Source organism: Oryctolagus cuniculus, chromosome 5 (genome assembly GCF_051225735.1).
Source record: "Oryctolagus cuniculus isolate XC-2025 breed Fujian yellow rabbit chromosome 5, ASM5122573v1, whole genome shotgun sequence".
Lineage (NCBI taxonomy): Eukaryota > Metazoa > Chordata > Mammalia > Lagomorpha > Leporidae > Oryctolagus > Oryctolagus cuniculus.
Genome location: NC_142871.1, coordinates 18691256 through 18710807, shown reverse-complemented (window position 1 = coordinate 18710807; position 19552 = coordinate 18691256). Strand labels below are relative to the sequence as shown.

At 45.6% G+C, this 19552-nt stretch overlaps 2 protein-coding genes across 5 annotated transcripts in view; one reads left to right on the top strand and one right to left on the bottom strand.

The window, feature by feature from the left end:
* Window positions 1–5098: 5098 nt before the first annotated feature.
* LOC149126424 (uncharacterized) lies at window positions 5099–18430 on the bottom strand. The gene is made up of 5 exons (XM_089332406.1): window positions 18414–18430; window positions 14027–17506; window positions 11983–12211; window positions 10657–10824; window positions 5099–5381 (listed from the first exon to the last, which is right to left on the bottom strand). The coding sequence occupies exons 1-2, from the start codon at window positions 18428–18430 to the stop codon at window positions 16702–16704; spliced, it is 822 nt and encodes a 273-aa protein (XP_089188532.1). The 3' UTR covers window positions 5099–5381; window positions 10657–10824; window positions 11983–12211; window positions 14027–16701.
* The window catches only part of TAB2 (TGF-beta activated kinase 1 (MAP3K7) binding protein 2), a 99516-nt gene continuing 96792 nt past the window's right edge, over window positions 16829–19552 (top strand). For 2 of the 4 annotated variants that reach the window (XM_089333644.1, XM_051836813.3), the window contains exon 1: window positions 16887–17265. The gene's annotated coding sequence lies outside the window, so the exon portion shown is untranslated. Of the gene's footprint in view, window positions 17266–19552 lie in introns of all 4 variants that reach the window. The other 2 variants (XM_051836814.3, XM_051836815.3) reach the window with 2 other exon arrangements.

Genomic DNA, 19552 nt, shown 5'->3' with positions numbered 1-19552 from the left:
AATAACCAGCGCTTCAACATGTATTTTGGAAAAAAAAATGTTGAGAAAATATGAGTTTTTCTAGTAAGAAAACTGATAATTAGGTGGAGAAACATCACGCTTGTCCAATGCCTCCCCTTACCCTCACCTCCGACACAATAATCCAAGTCTGTTTTCATATTTGGAAATTTTGCTCTCAGAGAAGGAAGAGGCAGAGGGAAGGAGCTATGTTACAGATCTGTACTGAACCATCTCACTGAAAACTTACTGCCAGCCTCCTGTTGGGTTCAACTGGGCAAGAAAGTGGGGGTGAGGGTGGCGAGAAGAAACTGCAGACCCAGGGATAGGAAGGCACGGAAGCTCACACCAAGTTTATTGTCCCCATTTTGTGGTTTGCAAGTTCTTTGAGAATAAGAACTCCTTCTTCAGCTAACTGTTTGAAAATGTGGGTCTCCGCACAGCAGTAATTACATTTTTGCCTGTTTGGTTTCCAGACTCTCCTTGGGACCTGAATGAACTCACAGATTCCTTACAATAACCCCGTCGTCCTCTGAGTCTGCTCCCTCGTCTGGCCCCAAGAGCTGAGGCCGAGACACAGTTATTTTCTGTTCACGGATGGGTAGCATTGTGAGTCACTGAGCCATTCTGCTGCAAATACGATAAGCAGTAGGCCCCTGCGCAAAGATGGGGTTGAGCTGGGGGCAGTTTAGCCACCTCAGCACAGTAATGGTCGCAGAGCCAAGAGAACTTGGTATTCACATAGGCTGAGGTTCAATCAGGATGGGAGGAGAATGATAGGGATGAGGGATTCGCTCTCTGGCCTGCCATGTGTGGAAATGAGGGACGTTTCAGACACGGTTAAGGCAATGGCAACCCCAGGAAGAGGAGGAGGAAGAGGTCCCCCCTTTCTTCTGTTCTATGACACCCCCACCCCTGCAAGGAACCTGCCTCAAAGCGGCCCTCCCGGCTCTGCGTTTTTTGTGTGTCTTCTTTTTCTCCAATTCTTTGAACCATCGTGGAAATGAGGTCAGTACTCTGTGACTGTCATTTTGTTCCAAATTCTTGAAATATTTTATTATTTACAAAGGTTTCCTTACTAACTTAGGACGGGGAAAAATATGAATGCATAAAACCTGAGAATCCTAATGAGAAAAATTTCAGTTACCATGGCTGTGGTTAAACAAAGGTTATTCCCAAAGGAATTTTTTTGGGGAAAAAAAAAGTATTTATGAACCAACTTTTGAATAGCTTTATTTCATTTTTTGATCTATAAGTAATATATTCATTGCTAAAAATTCAGAAAATAGGCCGGCGCTGCGGCTCAATAGGCTAATCCTATGCCCGCAGCGCCGGCACCCCGGGTTCTAGTCCCAGTCGGGGCACCGGATTCTGTCCCAGTTGCTCCTCTTCCAGTCAAGCCCTCTGCTGTGGCCCGGGAAGGCAGTGGAGGATGGCCCAAGTCCTTGGGCCCTGCACCTGCGTGGGAGACCAGGAGGAAGCACCTGGCTCCTGGCTTCGGATCAGTGCGGTGTGCCGGCCACAGTGGCCATTGTGGGGTGAACCAATGGAAAAGGAAGACCTTTCTCTCTCTCTCTCTCTCTCTCTCTCTCTCTCTCTCACTGTCCACTCTGGCTGTCAAAAAAAAAAATTCCAGAAAATACCACCAAAAAAAGGTAAAAAGCAGAAAATAAAGATCATACCTAATGTCACCAGCCAGAGATAATCTGTGTTATGATTTTTAACCCCACTCTCCAAGTTTTTATCTATATCTACATTTTAAAATGGGATCAGAGTGGCTGTTGCTGTAGCATAGTAAGAGCTAAGCTTCCCTCTGCAGCACCAGCATCCTATACGGGCACCAGTTCGTGTCCCAGCTGCTCCACTTCTGATCCAGCTCTCTGCTATTGCCCGGGAAAGCAGTGGAAAATGCTCCAAGTGCTTGGGCCCCCGCACCCACGTGGGAGACCAGGAAGAAGCTTCTGGCTCCTGGCTTCGGATCAGTACAGCTCTGGCTGTTGCGGCCATTTGGGAAGTGAACCAGAGGATGGAAGACCTTTCTCTCTGTCTCTCCCCCTCTCTGTAACTCTAACTCTCAATTAAATAATAAAATCTTTTTTTAAAAAAATGGGATTAGAGGTTTTTTTAATACTGTCATAAAATCCACATAACTTCTTCACTTAATATAATTTTGTGACATCCAGAGCTCCACTATCTTTTCAAGCATTGCCTCATAGGCCATATTCGACATATTCTATTGTAAGTGGACTGTATAATTTAATTCACGATCTGTCAAGATGAATTATGTTTGTTCCTCTTTTAAACTATTATAAGGAATGTTGATGTAAACATCCTTGGTTTTGCGTCTTCAAATATATGTCCAATTATTTCTTCCTAGGGATGGACTCACTAGGTCAAACAGTTTGCATATTTAAAATTCCAACACAAGTTGTTAAGCAGCCTCGCAGGAAGCTTATCCCAATTATACTCCCACTCCCAGGATATGAGAATGCTTCTGTCTCCGCTATGCCAACAGCGGGGCTTGTCTTTACCAAACAAACAAATATATAAATGAATCTTTTAATTTTGTTCAAGTGAAATTTGATTATGGAGACTGAATTTGTTTTCCTATGTTTTTGATCAATAACAACATTTTTTTTCCCTTTTGCCCATCTCCTGTTGGCCTGTTGGGTTATTTTCTTCCTTCTGATTTTTTAAAACTTTTCCTATGTTAGTGTGTTAACTCTTAACCACTCAGGACTGTAGATTCCATAAGAGCCAGAACCATCTTCTTCCTTACGCTGCAACCAGACTATGATGCAATGACCATCTCAGGGCAGATACTCAAAAGATACCTGTGGAATAACTGAGTTCCTCATCCTATTTGTTGTAGCTAACATTTCCCACTTTATTGCGAGTCTTTTCATATTTTTAAAATTTTTTCCCATTCAAAAGTTTTTAAACTTCATGTTGTCAAAAAATCTATCAGTATATTCTTTTTTTAAAAAAATTATTTATTTATTTGAAAGGCAGGGGCCGGCGCTGTGGCACAGCAGGTTAACACCCTGGCCTGAAGCACCCTGGCATCCCATATGGCTGCCGGTTCGAGACCCGACTGCTCCACTTCCAATCCAGTTCTCTGCTGTGGCCTGGGAAAGCAGCAGAAGATAGTCCAAGTCCTTGGGCCCCTGCACGCATATGGGAGACCCAGAGGAAGCTCCTGGCTCCTGGCTTCAGATCAGCACAGCTCCAGCCAATGCAGCCATCTGGGGAGTGAACGAGCAGATGAAAGACCCCCCTCTCTCTCTGCCTCTCCTCTCTCTGTGTAACTCTTTCAAATAAATGAATAAATCTTAAAAAGGAAGGAAGGAAGGAAGGAAGGAAGGAAGAAAGGAAGGAAGGAAGGAAGGAAGGAAGGAAGGAAGGAAGGAAGGAAGGAAGGAAGGAAGGAAGGAAGGAAGGAAGAAAGAAAAGAAAGGCAGAGTTACAGAGAGAGAGAAAGTATTCCACCCACTAGTGGTTCACTCCCCCAGATGGCCGCAACAGCCGGAGCTGAGTCGATCCAAAACCAGGAGCCTTGAGCTTCCTCAGGGTCCCCCACAAGGGTGCAGGGGCCAAAGGGCTCGGGCCATCTTCTGCTCTCCCAGGCCATAGCAGAGAGTTGGATCAGAAGTGGAGCAGCCAGGACTCGAACGGGCACCCATGTGAGATGCCGGCACTGCAGGCAGCAGCTTTACCCACTACACCACAGTGCCAGCCCCCAAGTGTATTCTTTATGATAGATTACATTTTAACCACACGGTTCTCACATCAAGATTATAAAATAATTTTCAAATATTTTGTAACAGTTGTGTGCCAAGAACTGTTGTGAACACTTTTTCATTTAACCCTCGTAACAGGCATTTGTTCTAGTAGAATATGTCATAGCTATCTCACCCAATTATTATTAACCTTTGATTATCCCTCCCTTAAAAAAAACTGTTCTATTTATTCCTCTCAATTGATTTCATTAATTTTAATATAAAATGTGTCCACATTTTTAAAATCAGAAAGAGAACAGTGGACAAAACAATATCTTTTTCTTCCTTTTATCTCAGTTGCCACATTTTTCCTACTGTGTGTGTGTCGGTGTGTGTGTGTGATTTCTCCTTTCTTCACACAAATCCTCACACATCTTATACACACTTGTTTTGCAAATTGCTTATTTTGTTTCACTTAGTAAAATATCCAGATACACTTTAAACTCACTTTGTCAACTTTTGATTGTGATAGAGTTAAATTTACAAGCTTGAGGGCAGTTTTCATCTTCAAAATATTGAATCTTCCCACCCAAGTATTCATTAATTCTCTATTTTCTCCAGCTTTCTTTATGCCCTTCAGTCAAGTTTTAAGATTTCTTCTTATAAATTCTGTATTATTTTAAGATGTAATTTTTTTGACAGGCAGAGTGGACAGTGAGAGAAAGACAGAGAGAAAGGTCTTCCTTCCGTTGCTTCATCCCCCAAATGGCCAATACAGCCGGCGCATCGTGCTGATCCGAAGCCAGGAGCCAGGTGTTTCTCCTGGTCTCCCATGCGGGCGCAGGGCCCAAGCACTTGGGCCATCCTCCACTGCCTTTCCGGGCCACAGCAGAGAGCTTGACTGGAAGAGGAGCAACCGGGACAGAATCCGGTGCCCTGACCAGCACTAGAACCCAGTGTGCCGGCACCGCAGGCAGAGGATTAGGCTATTGAGCCGCGGTGCTGGCCAAGATGTAATTTTTTAAAAGCCAGAGTTACAGATGGAGAGAGAGAGAGAGAGCGAGCGAAAGAGAGAGCGAGCGAGAGATCTTCTATCTGTTGGTTCACTCCCCAGATAGCTGCAATGGCCAGGGCTGGGCCAGGCCAAAGCCAGGAGCCAGAAACCTCATCTGGGTCTCCTATGTGGGTAGAAGGGTCCCAGAAACCTGAGCCATCTTCCACTGTTTTTCCTAGACCATTATCAGGGATGCCAGTATCACAGGTGGTGGCTTTACATGCTACACCACAATGCCAGCCCCCAAATCCTATATTTTTCTTAAGTTTATTTCTAAACAGTTTCTCTTTTCAATCCTTACATGATAAGCTGGAAAAATGATATCTCCTTTTTTTTGCTGTTAAATTTGCTTTTACTTTATTGCCAGTGAAACTGAAAATTTAAAGATTTATTTATTTATTTATTTGAAAGGTAGAGTTACACAAAGAGAGGAGAGGCAGAGAGAGACAGAGGTCTTCCATCTGCTGGTTCACTCCCCAGTTGGTCACAATGGCTGGAGCTGTGCTGATCTGAAGCCAGGAGCCAGGAGCTTCTTCCAGGTCTCTCACGCAGGTGCAGGGGCCCAAGGACTTGGGCCATCTTCTACTGCTTTCCCAGGCCATAGCAGAGAGCTGGATTGGAAGCAGAACAGCCGGGGCTTAAACCAGTACCCATATGGGATCCTGGTACTGCAGGCAGTGGCTTTACCCACTATGCCACAGTGCTGGCCCTGGGAATGAAATATTTTTATACATTCCTTGACCGTTTATGTTCCCTCTTAGTTTTTGTTTTGTTTTGTTTTTTTGCTTTTGATAGGCAGAGTGGACAGTGAGAGAGAGAGAGACAGAGAGAAATGTCTTCCTTTTGCCGTTGGTTCACCCTCCAATGGCCGCCGCGGCCGGCGCACCGCGCTGATCCGAAGGCAGGAGCCAGGTGCTTCTCCTGGTCTCCCATGGGGTGCAGGGCCCAAGCACTTGGGCCATCCTCCACTGCACTCCCTGGCCATAGCAGAGAGCTGGCCTGGAAGAGGGGCAACCGGGACAGAATCCGGTGCCCCGACCGGGACTAGAACCTGGAGTGCTGGTGCTGCAAGGCAGAGGATTAGCCTAGTGAGCCGCGGCACCAGCCTCCCTCTTAGTTTTGACCTCTCCTCCTTATACATCTGAATGACAGCAGAAGTCTTGAGAGGTTTCCCAGGACAACTAAATAATTGCTTAACAAATGAAAAATCTAAGCCTCATTCCCATCAACAGCAGTTTCTCTGTGTAACTTCATGGTTTCTGTCAACAGGATGACAATTCGCCAACATCTAGGCTCAAGGCCACATCATCTTTGATGCTTTTTCGCCTTCACCTTCCCTCTAGTTTCTTTCATGGGCTTAAGGCGACAGAAAGGAAAATACTCTATCACAGAAAATACTCATGCTTCCGACTCTTCCTTTTCATCGGCACGAGTTTGTTCAGGTTCTCTATACTTCCGTGCAGTGACAATTGTTATGGTCTGCCCACCTCTCTCCCTTAGATAAATGAGGTAGGGATCCAGTTACATCCTGTTGCTCATAAAACTTGAATGGTATTCCACTAGCCTCCAAAATCACTTCATGTTGCTCCCTTTTTTTGTGTTGCCTCCTGCCACTATGCAACGTTTTTCCTAGAATTCAGGAATAACCAAGCTACTCAAAGGGCCCCAGACACACTCTGCTTTTCTGACTCTATGCTGTTGCTCCTGAGGTCACATACGGCTGGAACGCCCTCTGCTCTTCTCTGTCTTTTGAAATCTCATCCCTTCCTCAGGTTCAGCTGAACAGCATCTCCAAGACACCTGTTGCATGATCGCCTCCTCTCCTGGGCCCCCAGCTCTCCTGAGCTCCTCTCCTGAACTCTGTGTCTCTTCAGCTGCTCAGTTACGTTGTTATTGCCAGTAACAGTAGTTTGCGATGCTGGTTTCCACATCTCTGAAAAGTGAGAAGCCCCATGATCTCTCTACTATCCCTCTTTTCCTTAGCTTAAATTTCTGTATGTGACCACCCATCCTTACCCCTTCTTTGGTTTGCTTTTACATTTTTGTCAAAGTACAAAGTACATTTAGTAAAATGCCATAAATCACACCTGAAGTTAGTGTATGGTTCAATAAAATTTTGAGTGTATAAATCCAAACCATCATTCAGATAGAGAAGTGGAACATTTCTAGAACCCCAGTTGGGACCCTCATGACCCCTTCCAGCCAATACACCTCATCCTGTACCACTACAAAGGTAGTCAGTTTTCTGATTTCTGTATTGAAATTGATATGTACAGAATCATACCATACATATGTTTTTGTGTCTGGACTTTTTTTTCTTCCCTCAGTATGTCTAAAACATTCATCTTTTTTTTTTACTATGTTAGTAATTAATTCTTTATAAATACGTCATTCACATACCCTAAAATTCCTCATGTTTAAAACAAAATTCATATTAATATTCTATATGTGTATGATTTATCAGGAAGAATTGGTTCACACAGTTATGGAGGCTGGTAAATCCAAAATCTGCACAGTGGACTGGGAAGCAAGAGAGCCATGCTATGCAGTTCCAGCCAAAAAGCCGTTGAGCAACACCGCTTAGGATGCCCGCACCGCGTACCAGAGTGCTTGGGTCTGAGTCCCATCTCCGCTCCTGATTCCACCTTCCTGCTAATATGCACCCTCAGAGGCACCAGGTGATGGCTCAAGTGCTTGGGTCCCTGTTCCCCATGTGGGATCCTGGATTGGGTTCCTGGCTCCTGGCTGCAGGAGCTAGGGGATGGGAAATCTCTGTTTGCCCTCCCCCCCCCCCCCGTGTGTGTGTGTGTGTGTGTGTGTGTGTTTGCTCTCTCTTCTCTACTTTTCAAATAACATAAAATAAACTAATAAATTAAAATTCTAATAAAAAAAGAAAAGGAAGAAAAAGAAAGGAAGGGAGGGAGGGAGGAGGGGAGGAAGGGAGGGAGGGAGGGAGGGAAAGAAAAAAAGAAAAAGAGAGAAAGAGAGAGAGAGAAGGGAGGGAAGGAAGGAAGGAAGGAAGGAAGGACGAACCAGTGGATGGAAGACCTCTCTCTCTCTCTCTCTCTCTCTCTCTCTGCCTCTCCTCTCTCTGTGTAACTCTGACTTTCAAATAAATAAATAAATCTTTTTATATAAAAAAGAAAGGAAAAGCTACATGAAAAAGGATGTTAATAGTAACATTTATAAGACTAAAATATTTATAAGACTAAAATTATAAAATATTTGTAAGACTGAAAAAGCAAGTGCCACTTCTGAATGTATTATTGTTTTAAAAACTAGGGTACATGTCGTCTACTGAATGTAATACAGTCATTAAAAATAATTAAGATGGGGAAATCTGTACGTATAAAGATATTATGAGGAAATATATAAAATTATAATTGTCTTTGAGTGGTTGGGCAATGGGCCGTTTTTTAAATTTTCTGATTTTGTATGATAGGAATTTTATAATTAACATACATGTGATTGTGTTAGGTGGCAAAGTTAGAGGATGGTTTATGCAAGGTAACTAAGTTTGAAAAATACTCTATTTTGTTTGTTTGGCTCAGGCAGAAAATAAACAATTGGCCATGTGTGTAGGCCAAGGAGTAACTCAACAAAGAGTGAAAGATTGAAGAAACAAGAATGAGATTTACAGATACAAAATTAGTGTTAGACGGGAGGAGAAAGTTTGAGAGCCCTGATAGGCAACATGGTGAATGTAGTTAATAAGAATATATTGCGTAATAATGAAAGATAGAATCAAAAGGGAGAGAATGATCCTGCGGGGGAAGCAGAACACACAGCAGACTCATAGAATGGCAAATGCCCAAAACAGCACTCCTGCCTCAGAATCAACCCTTGGGACATTCGGATCTGACTAAAAGGTCCATGAGAGTCTCACAGGCATGGAAAGCCATGACACGGTGGCAAAAAACAATCTAAATGAAGGATCCTGGTGAACAACACCCCAGCAGAAGGATCAGGCCATCAAGGAGAGAGGTGCCTTTCTCTGAAGGGAGGAAGGAACCTCCACTGTGATATGGCCTTGACTAAACAAATTCAGAGTTGCTGAACTCAAGGGGCTTCCATAGCCTAGACAGCTCATAGCAAGAGTCTCGGGTGATTGCTGACATCATAAATAAGAGTGCCAATTGTTAAATCAACAACGGGAGTCACTGGGTACATGCTCCCCACGCAGGATCTCTGTCCTTAATATGTTTAACTATGAAACTCAAAAACAACACTACTAGTCGAACAATACCCTATACCTGGTTCGGTTGTGTGAGTGCAACCTGTTGAAATCCCTGCTTAGTACATACTAAGTTTGATCTTCAATATATGAAGGTAATTGAAAATGAAACGTGATGAAGGGCGGGATGGGAGAGGGAGTGGGTGAGGGGAGGGCCACGGGAGGGAGGGAGGTCGGGGTGGGGGAGACACAACAATACAAAAGATGCATTTTATATTCTACTTAAAACTATTGGTTGAACTCTGTAATTAATACACAATTACTTTTAGGTGTTTAATTAATGCTATAACTAGTACTCAAATAGTATTTTACACTTTGTGTTTCTGTGTGGGAGCAAAATGTGGAAATCTTTACTTAACATATGCTAAATTGATCTTCGGTATATAAAGATAATTGAAAATTAATCATGATGTGAAGGGGAAGGGGAGAGGGAGTGGGAGAGGGGAGCGTTGTGGGTGGGAGGGAAGATACGGGGGGGAGGAGGCTATTGTGGTCCATAAGCTGTACTTTGGGAATTTATGCTCATAAAAAAAAAAAAAGAATATATTGCATTCTTGAAAATGACACAGATTTTAAGTGTTCCCCTACCAAGAAAGAAGGTAAGTAGGTGAGATGATGGCTATGCTAACTAACTCAGTTAGCCACTCCACAATGTGTATATATTTTACAAAGCATATACATGATAACTCTAAGTAATTTTTATCTGTCAGTTAATAAATAGAAAAAGACAATGAGATGATGATTCTTGGATGTCCAAGATTAGCGTGTGAGAATAACATTGAGGGCACAAAAAGAGTTCAACTTTTTGGGAGAAGTGACATTTTCTGAGACAAAAATAAATAATGAAGACAAATTCTGTGTGTGTGTGTGTGTGTGTGTGTGTGTGTACAAACTGAAAGCTGCTTGTAAGACGGAAATGCAAGGGCCTGGACTAACCAAGACAACTATAAAGAAGAACAAAGTTGAAAGACTTAGCCTACCCAATTTCAAAACGTATTGTAAAGCTCAGTAATTAAGACAGTGTGGCATTGGCACCAAAGAAACATAATAGAGAATTCAGAAATAGAACTTGATTTACGACAAAGTCACTGCTGCAGTTCAGTGAGGAAAGGATAATATTTTGAACAAATGGTGCAATTGGCTACTCATATGGAAAAAAGACACTCCTACCTCGCTCCATATACAATAATTAATTCAATATGCATCATAGACTTAAATGGGAAAAAAGTTTTAAAGAGCTGATACTAATTAAAAGATATTATCAGGAAAGTAGATAGGGAAGAGAGAATTTATTTCAATACTCATACCTGGTAATGGATTCATATCCAGAATTGTAAAAAAATTTCCATAAGTCAATAAAAATCAAACAATTTCATTTTTAAAATGGCAAATAATTTTGAACAGGTACTCTACAAAGAAAATTTCCAACCGGCCAATAAATACATGGAAAACATGTTCAGCACAACTTCTTAACCAGAAAATGAAAATTAAAGTCAAAATGACACATCATATAAACACAACTAAATGGCTAAAAAGACTGATATTGCTAAGAGTCCACAAAGACAGACACAGAGCAACCTGAGCTCTCAGAGCTGTGCAGATGGCGGCCTCAATGGTTGGATCACCTTGGAAAACTCTTTGGCAATACCTACTCTATGGCCCAGCTCTCCTTGGCTGCTCACAGTGCCTGGTGGTCCAACGTGGTTCTGAAGCTTCTGTGAGGGTGTTTTCAGATGAGATTAACATTTGAAGTGATGGAACTGGAATCAAGCGGGTGGCTCTCCATAATGTGCATGGGTCTCACCTAGTCAGTTGAAGACCTAAAAAGAACAGAGACCAACCCTTCCCAAACAGGAGGAATTCTCCAGCAAATGACTTTAACTCTACCTGGTTTCTTCCTTCCGTACTTTCTTTCTAAAATATTTTATTTATTTGAGAGGTAGAGTTACAGACAGTGAGAGGGAAAGACAGGGAGAAAGGCCTTCCTTCCATTTGTTCACTCCTCAGATGGTCACAATGGCCGGAGCTGCGCCGAGCTGAAGCCAGGAGCTTCTTCCTGGTCTCCCACGTGGGTGCAAGGGCCCAAGGACTTGGGGCATCTTGTACTGCTCTCCCAGGCCACAGCAGAGAGCTGGATCAGAAGAGGAGCATCCAGGACTCAAACTGGCGCCCATATGGGATGCCAGCACCGCAGGCAGCGGCTTTATCCGCTATGCCACAGCACTGGCCACAGCTTTTCCTTTCATGACTACAGAACTTTTTGAAAGCATAGTCTCTATTTCACATGAGGTGACTTCAAAAAGTTTGTGGTGTTTTGATGCAAAAAATTAATGTGAAATCCATGCATACAAAGGAGCTACAAAAACTTCATGAAAAGCTATATATTAATAAAAGAAACTGTGAACAGATTTAAAACAATTTTTATGCCAAAATAAACTTATCTTTTAATTTCATGTTTCCATGAATTTCTTGAAGTATTCTCTTATTTCTACCTACTTATCTGCTCACTTCTTAACTAATGAAATGTGTATGTTCCTACTTGGCTAAAGCAATAATTCTCTTCAAGGTCACAGTGACCTTCCAGTTATTAATCCAATGTTTCTGTATCATCCTGAATCTCTCCATAACAAAACACTCTTAGCCTTCTTAATTTTTTTAAAAAGATTTATTTGAAAGGAGAATCAGAGAGAGGGGAAGAGAGAGAGAGAGAGAGAGAGAGAATGAATCAGAAATGTAGTATCCAGGACTCAAATCAGCACTCTAAGGTCACAGCAGCAGTGTAACCCACTGTGCCCCAATGCCAGCCCCACTGTTAACCTTCTTGAAACTCCATCTCTTGCCCTTGATTTCTGCAATGGTACATCACACAGGTTTACTTTCCTGTCTGATTATGCATTCCCTGTTCCCACCCACCTCTTCTTCCAGGCAGACCCTCACTCACCTCTCCTCTCCTTTGCCAATCTTGGGGTTTCACTTACTATGTTTCCGCAGATGACTTCCAATGTGTATCCCCAACTTCCATCTTCATTCTGAGCCCCAGCCTGTTTTCTCCTGCTGGCCATCTCCGGCTGGACATCTCTGCAGTTTCTCAAATTAAGAAGGACCACTACAACAATCATCTGCCCGCTCACAAGTTCTCTTCATACGTTCCTTAGTCATCCGGCTCAAACCCTCAGCGTCAACTTTGACTCTAGCTCTTGTTCCACCCTGTGGACCAAGAACAGACATGGGATTCATCCGTGGCCAAGGAGATCAAAAGGGAAGCCAGTCCAGGCTTAGAGGGAGCAGCTCTGGGAAACATTAGCCCTCTCTGAAGACAATCACTCTTCTTCCTCTGGATATTATGGTCTGGATTCCTACAACTACCATTCCCACCTTGCTGTTAGCCACTGAATGATGCCAACAACCATAGTAGTAGAACAGAAATGCCAAGAACCTGGTCCTTGAGGCTATTATTGAGCTTCTGAATCTTTCAAACCTAAAGTTTATTCTGCTTTGGAATTTCTGGGTTTGTAGATAGATAAAAGCCATTTAGAGTTTGTATCATGACATTGAAAACACCCTTATTGACAGACCACCTTACATCAACTCCTTCTCTCTAATTTGGGCTATTGCTACGTTATCTGGTTGTGACACCTTCACATCTGATCCATTTCATAATCTGCTGCCAGATTATCCTTTTTTAAAAACTACTTGGTTGGGGCCGGCGCTGTGGCGCAGTGGGTTGGGGCCCTGGCCTGAATCACCGGCATTCCATATGGGTGCTGGTTCTAGTCCCGGCAGCTCCTCTTCCAATCCAGCTCTCTGCTATGGCCTGGGAAAGCAGTAGAAGATGGCCCGGGTCGTTGGGCCCCTGTGCCCACATGGGAGACCCGGAGGAAGCTCCTGGCTCCTGGCTTCAGATCGGCGCAGTTCCGGCAGTTGTGGCCATCTGGGGGTGAACCAACAGATGGAAGACCTCTCTCTCTCTCTGCCTCTCCTCTCTCTGTGTAACTCTGAGTTTCAAATAAATAAAATAAATCTTAAATAAAAAAACTACTTGATTTTGTCCTAATTCCTAGAGACCAATCTAGGTTTAGCAGCTCAGCCTTTGCGATTTCATAGGTTCTCACCCTTCCCTACATGTCTTGTGTTATAGCTACACAGAGTAGAATTAAGTACTGACTCTTGCAAATGCCTCTCTCCCTTGCCTGCTTTTGTTTTCCATCTGGAATCCTCTTGCTTCATCACCACCCACCTATATCCAATCTTCTTGAAACTTTCCCTGCTATTTCCCTGGCTTCCAACCCAGGCAAAGTAACCTTTCCTCTCCTAAGTTTCTATGGCATTTACCAGTCTACCTTGCATTGATGTTATTTACATAGCATCTTCTCTACTACTGGCACAATTCCATAGAACTTTCTGGAGTTTCTTGAGCAGCTGAAATGTGAATGCCACATTCAGTGCATCTGAGGCCTGCATTTTAATTTTAACTTTAAATAGTCAGGGGTAGCTGTGGCTGCTGTATCAGCACAGTAGTAGAGGAAAAGGCTCTTGAATACAGTTGAGAGATCTTATCTTCTCCCCTCCCCCCTGTAACCACCTGCAAGGTCCAGTTTGTTTTATTCTTGTTTTCCCCACAGTCTTGTGGGTAACAGACACTGAATACTTACTGACTCAACAGAGAAATCATTTCCCAAATACATAAGTAAAGAATCCTGGCTGTGTCTGCACCCAATTCAAATAGATGAAATAAGGAAGAAATAGCTAAGTGACCAAAACTCCAATCGGTTACTGAGGAACCGATGGCAGGTTCCATGGTAAAAGGGGTCAGCTATCTATTTATCTCTCTATTCCATCACATTCCTCCTCTTAGTGAGATAAAGGAACTCCCTAAATTTTAAAGCTCTGTTTTTTTTAAACTGTTTATGAGGCCAAATTTGTGGTTCAGCTGGTTAAACCACCCCTGGGGCTCCCGCATCCCATATGAGCACAGGCCAAGTCCCCACTGCTCCACTTCTATCCCGCTCCCTGCTAACACACCTGAGAAAGCTGCGGAAGATGGCCCAAGTACATGGACTCCGGACACCCCTGTGGCAAACACAGATGGACTTCCTGCCTTTGGCCTGGTCCAGCCCCAGCCATTGCGGCCATTTGGGGAATGAAGCTGCAGACGGAAGATCTCTCTCTTTCCCCCTTGCTCTCTCTAACTCTTTCAAACAAATAAAAAATAATTATTTTGCAGTAACTTCAAACTTACCAAAAAAATTAAAAGAACTCTACAGAAAGTAAAGATTCACCAAATTAAGAACATATTTTGTAAAAAAAAAAAAAAAACAACCTCTGATTCACCTGGTTTTAAATTTTACCAATCTCCCTCTCTCTCTGTATATGTTAGACAGATGTGAGAGATGTGTATATGAGTATGCATTTAAAATATATTTTTTTCTTAACTATTTGGGAGAAAATCACACATTATGTCTGTTTACACCTTAATAATACTGTGTTTCTTAAGAACAAGGATATTCCCATACATAACATATTCTGGTAACTTGACATTGATATAATATTTTACCTAATCTATAGCGCATATTCAATTTGATCAAATATCTCAATAATGTTCTTTGCAACATTTCGCTCTTTCAGTAAGGGGTCCAGTTGAAGTTCACACACTGTATTTAGTTGTCATGTCTCTTTAATTTCCTTGACTCTTCAGTCTTCTTAGTGACATTGACTACAAGAATACAGACTACAATTTCCCTGTACTCAGGTTTGCCTGATGCTTTCTCTTGATTAGACCTAGGTGGTCCATGTGGGTGTAAGAATGCAAGATAACACATCTGTCCCCTGCTGGCTCTTAGACTCAACCTATCCACACCTCTCATATTCACAGGTATATAAAGCACCATATTTCTGTTAAAGTAAGCTTATTTCATAGTTTTCTGGGAGACAACGATTCTGCACAAAATACAGAATTCTACCGTTTCAGGGACCTGGATTGCAGCAGGGCAGGTTAAGCTGCAGCCTGCAGCAGGGCATTCCTTATGGGTGTGGCTTCCAGTCCCTGCTAATCTCTCTGGGAAAAGAGAAGAAGATGGCCTAGTCCTTGGGCCCCTGAACTCATAAAAGACCCAGTTGAAACTCCTGGCTTTGGCCTAGTGCAGCCCTGGCCATTGCAGCCATTTGGGGAGTGAAACATTAGATGAAAGATTTCTTTGTCTCTCTCTGTGTGCAACTACCTTTCAAATAAATAAGCAAATTAAAAAAAAAAAAAGAATTGTACCATTTCAAAAGCAACTTGTGCTTTAGTGGTTTCAAAGACAAGAGAAATTTACAGTAACAGATTTAATTTACCAAATATCATGTTATCGATTATTTTACCATTGAGTATGGAAATAATTCCTGAGAGAGAACTGCTGAAACGCATTGTGGTTCTGTGAATACATTAAACCTTGGGAATCTTTCTATTTTTAAAGTGCTAATTTACTTTTTCTGTGCATGATATTGCCAATGGGGAGAAATACAGAAATTCTAATATTATAAATCATAAGCATTTTTGGCTCTTAAAAGTGGTACAAGTTTTGAATTGATGTAATATTTCAGGATTTCAGGTATTTTCATAGGACAAGTAAGGAAAAAAAGTGGGGAAAGTACCTTCACTGTAGCAAAGATTTTAATTCTGAAAAGATATTAAAAAAAAAAAAAAACTACCTCGCCTCACTGTAACTTACAGCGCTCATACTGGAAGGAGAAGAATAAAAATGGTCCTTGAGAACTTTTCTCAGAGTAAGAATAGTTGCAAGGAAGAAACTGGCAGCGATATGAGCATTTTGGACAGGGACAGAAAAATGAAGTACGTTGGACACCACGAACGCACTAGAATTTTTAAGTAAGTCTTTCAGATTGTGAGAAATAACTGAGTATTCACACGCTCCCCGCCCTGCCTCCCCGCCCCAGAGGACACTTAAATACTTCTTTAAGAAGATAGAAACTGAAGTCTCATCCTCTCCCCTCAAAGCGGAATCGTCTTTGGCTCCGCTTCCAGGACTTCTAGGAAACGTGCAATTAAACTACGACCGAAACAACAAAACCCTCGCAGCCTTTCGCTCTTCTCTCCCGCATCCCCGACCACTCCGGGAGAGGCAGCGCCCGAGCGCGCGGCGCGCGTCCCGCGGCTCCCAGGACGCCTCCCGCACACCCGGGCCGGGCACGGCCGCGGCGTCCGCGCGGGTCCCTCCGGCGAGCGGGCGGCCTCCGCGCGGCCGGGCTCCCAGGGGGTGTGTCCGGCCGCAGCGCCCGGCGCCCGCCGCGGCCCGAGCCCACCTGCTCCCCGCCGCCGCCGCGGGGCCGCCCGCGCCCGCCGCCCCGCACGTCCCGCCACCCGCTTCCCGAGCGGCGAGCCGCGGCGGAGCCCCGGGCTCCAGCTCCTGTCTTCCTTCAGCCCCGAGTGCCGTCGGCTCCCCGGGGCTGGGGGGGAGCCGCACGTAGAAGCCCCTTGTTCCCCGCCCCCGGGATGAGCGGCCGGCCGGAAAAGGTGGCCCCGCTGGCCGCTTGGGCCCCGGCGTCCCCTCACGCTGCCGCGGGGCCGCCGTCCCCAGTGCAGCTCCCGCAAGCCCCGCGGGCGGAGTGCGGGCGTCGGAGAGGGGTGCGGGGCGGAGGAAGAGCATCCCCGCGCCGCCGCCGCCGCCGTCGCCGCCGCCCGGCTGAGGGAAGCCTCGTCACAGCCGCCGCCTCAGCAGGGCCGCAGATCTCGCGGTGTTTGCCGGCCGCCGCGCCGCCATATTGTGTGACAGTATTTTGATTTGGACTGGGCTGGCGGAGCCGCGGCCAGAGCGAGCGAGAGCTGGGGGGGTGGGGGGAGGGCAGCGAGCGCGAGGGGGTGGGGGCAGAGGGAGGTAGGGAGGCCGAGCGAGCCGGAGCCCGGGATCGGGGAGCGGCGACGCCGCCCAGCCGTGGTTTTTGATCTGCAGCAGCCGCCGGCGGGGCGACCCAGCCCGACCCCCTCCCCTCCCCTCCCCCTCAGCCACGAGCGGCGGCGGCGGCGGCGGCGGCGGCGGCCGGAGGGAGTTGGCGGCGGCGGCCGATCGGAGGGGGCTGAGCGGGGAGGGAGGGAGGGCTGAGGTGTCCCCCCTGCCGGGTGGAATCGGAGGCGGCGGCGGCGCTGGCGGCGGCCGGGGTGGCGGAGAAGGCAGCGGCGACGGTGGAGACGGCTGCCCTAGTGGGAGAGGCGGCGGCGGCGGCGGCGGCCGAGGAGGAGGAGGGGGAAGCGGCGGCGACGAAGGGTAAGCGGACAGCGCTGCCGGGCCTCGGCGGGATCCCCGGCTCGGCGCTCCCCTCCTTGCCCCGCACCCCCGCTGCGGCTGGAAGGGGCTCTGCCGACGCGGGAGGCCCTCGGGGGCGTCCGCGTCTCCCTCGCTCTCGCCCTGCCTCCGCCTCTGTCCTCTCCGCAGTGGCCAGGCGGGGAGGGAGGCCCCCCAAGTCCTCCAGACCGAGTGGGGGTGGGGAGCATCGGGCCGGCCGGGGCTGCGGGGCGTCCGTGGGGAGGGGGAGGGGGAGGGTCACTGGAGTCGCTGGGCGGGGAGCGCCCCCCTGGGGGGTACCTGGGGTGGGAAGGGCCCCTGCCTGCAGCCGTGCTCCCGGCCCGCCCCCGGGCATGTGTGAGTCGTGGGGCGGGGGGGGGGGAGCAGGCAGAACTCCTTTGGGGGAGTCGATGTGTGGATTAGGGGTGACTTAGGGGCGGGGGCGTTGGGGGGGGAGACAGAGGAGGGTGACTGGGGGCGAGGGGGAGAGCCGGCTTTGCTTTCCGCCGTCTCCTCGGAAGCGGGGAGCGAGCCCCGCTATCAGCCTGCGGCTTCTCGGCGTTCTCTGGAGAACTGTGGGCTTGTGTCCCTTCCACCCCAGATCCCGCGAGGGTGGCGGAGGCGGGGAGGCCGGCGGGGTCTCCCCCGCACGGCGGAGCAGGTGACAGGTGGATCTTCCTGTTGCTGATGCTGTGCGATTGTGGAGGCAGAGCTGTCTGCCAGAGTGTCAGCGACTCTGGGAGTTTGTATTTATGTGTTTGGCCGTGTTTCATTCCATATATAGTCTATTTGAGATGTTACGTGTCCATTCTTCAAGTCCGCTTAATTGTTGCGGAGAAATTCTTCAAATGCTTCTGATAAGCGGGGTTTCCAGGAGAGCTGAGGGGATTTGCAGCCAAACAGGGGATTCTCGGTCGTTCAGGAAATTCAGGTCCCCAGACCTGGGGCTGTTCCGTGCTTTTACTCGTTGGAAAGTTCTTGAACACTAAGGTCGTATTCGAGGCAACGGTCAGGCAGTAGAATTTTGCATCCATTTTGTCTGTTTTAGGTAAGTTTGTAAACTGTCAGATGCTGGGGTCAGGTTGATTCGCTTTTTGTAAAAGGGATTGGCTCTGCTGAAGCACGCTCACAAGAAGGTGTTGCTCATTATGCAGTTTCAGACTTGGCTGGGAATTTTGGTGGGCACGGAGTAGGCTTTTTGCTTTCAGTTTTTACACCACTGCTGCTCACCACAGTAGTAGTGTTGACACCTTTGCTTTACAGTCTTTGTTCACAGTGAAATCGTGATTGATTTTAAACCTTGACAGTTTGAAACTTAAAATTGTGAAACCACTTAGTTTCTAATAAAAGAAAACTTGCCTTTCATCTTCTTGTGTGCTTTGGCTGTGCACTGTAATTAAAAGGAACAGGCAAGACTTCTCAGATAAATGAGTGAGCGATAGACTAAAATAGGGCCCAGTTCAGAGAAGAAGGATCCTATAGCTTTTTAAAAAGCGTGTGTGGAATGAACATGTTGAATGATGATACTACCAATGTGTTAACAGGAAATATAACAAAAATTCCAGTGATTCAGAACTTCTGTTTGGGTTTTTCCCCCCTTAAGTCTAATACAGGGTGCTTAAGTTTTAAATCTTTAAAGAATCAAATGGAATGCTGAACATGTTCTTTAGATGAGCAAGTTATCTACTGAATATACTGTGTTGTTTAATTTTTCTCTTGGTTGCATGGAATAGCTTTTCTCCAAATGTCACTGATAAAATTCTGACAGTCAAATCCTCTTTAGTGAATTGTCTCAAAGAATGTGTGCTTTTGCAGCACTTTCAAAAGTGGGTAAAAATGATCAAGATCTCATCTGCTATGAGGGTCCCAAAGAATATATTTTAATTTAAACCAGTCACATTTGGCAGAAATAACCTCTCTCTGGCCCTCCCCTCCTCACCCCCTACCCCAACCCCCATGGTGGAAAGAAGCCTTGTCTTCAGCTAGGGATATTATAAGATTTGCATACAGTTATTAAATCCAAAGGAGTGAAGAGATTTCCCAACACTGCATAGTTAAGTAGGCACGACCCAGATCCCTAATTATGTCAGCACTGAGTAGTGCGTCTTCAGTTTTGGTAACACGTCACATTTGGGTAAATGTTTTAATGTGATCTTGTGTCTTGACAGAAATAAAAATTTATTCCACTTCTGTAATTTTCCCTGTAAGGAAAATTCTTTTCACAAAGTTTAAAAGGAACTGTAAATATGTATCTACCAACTTACTGCAT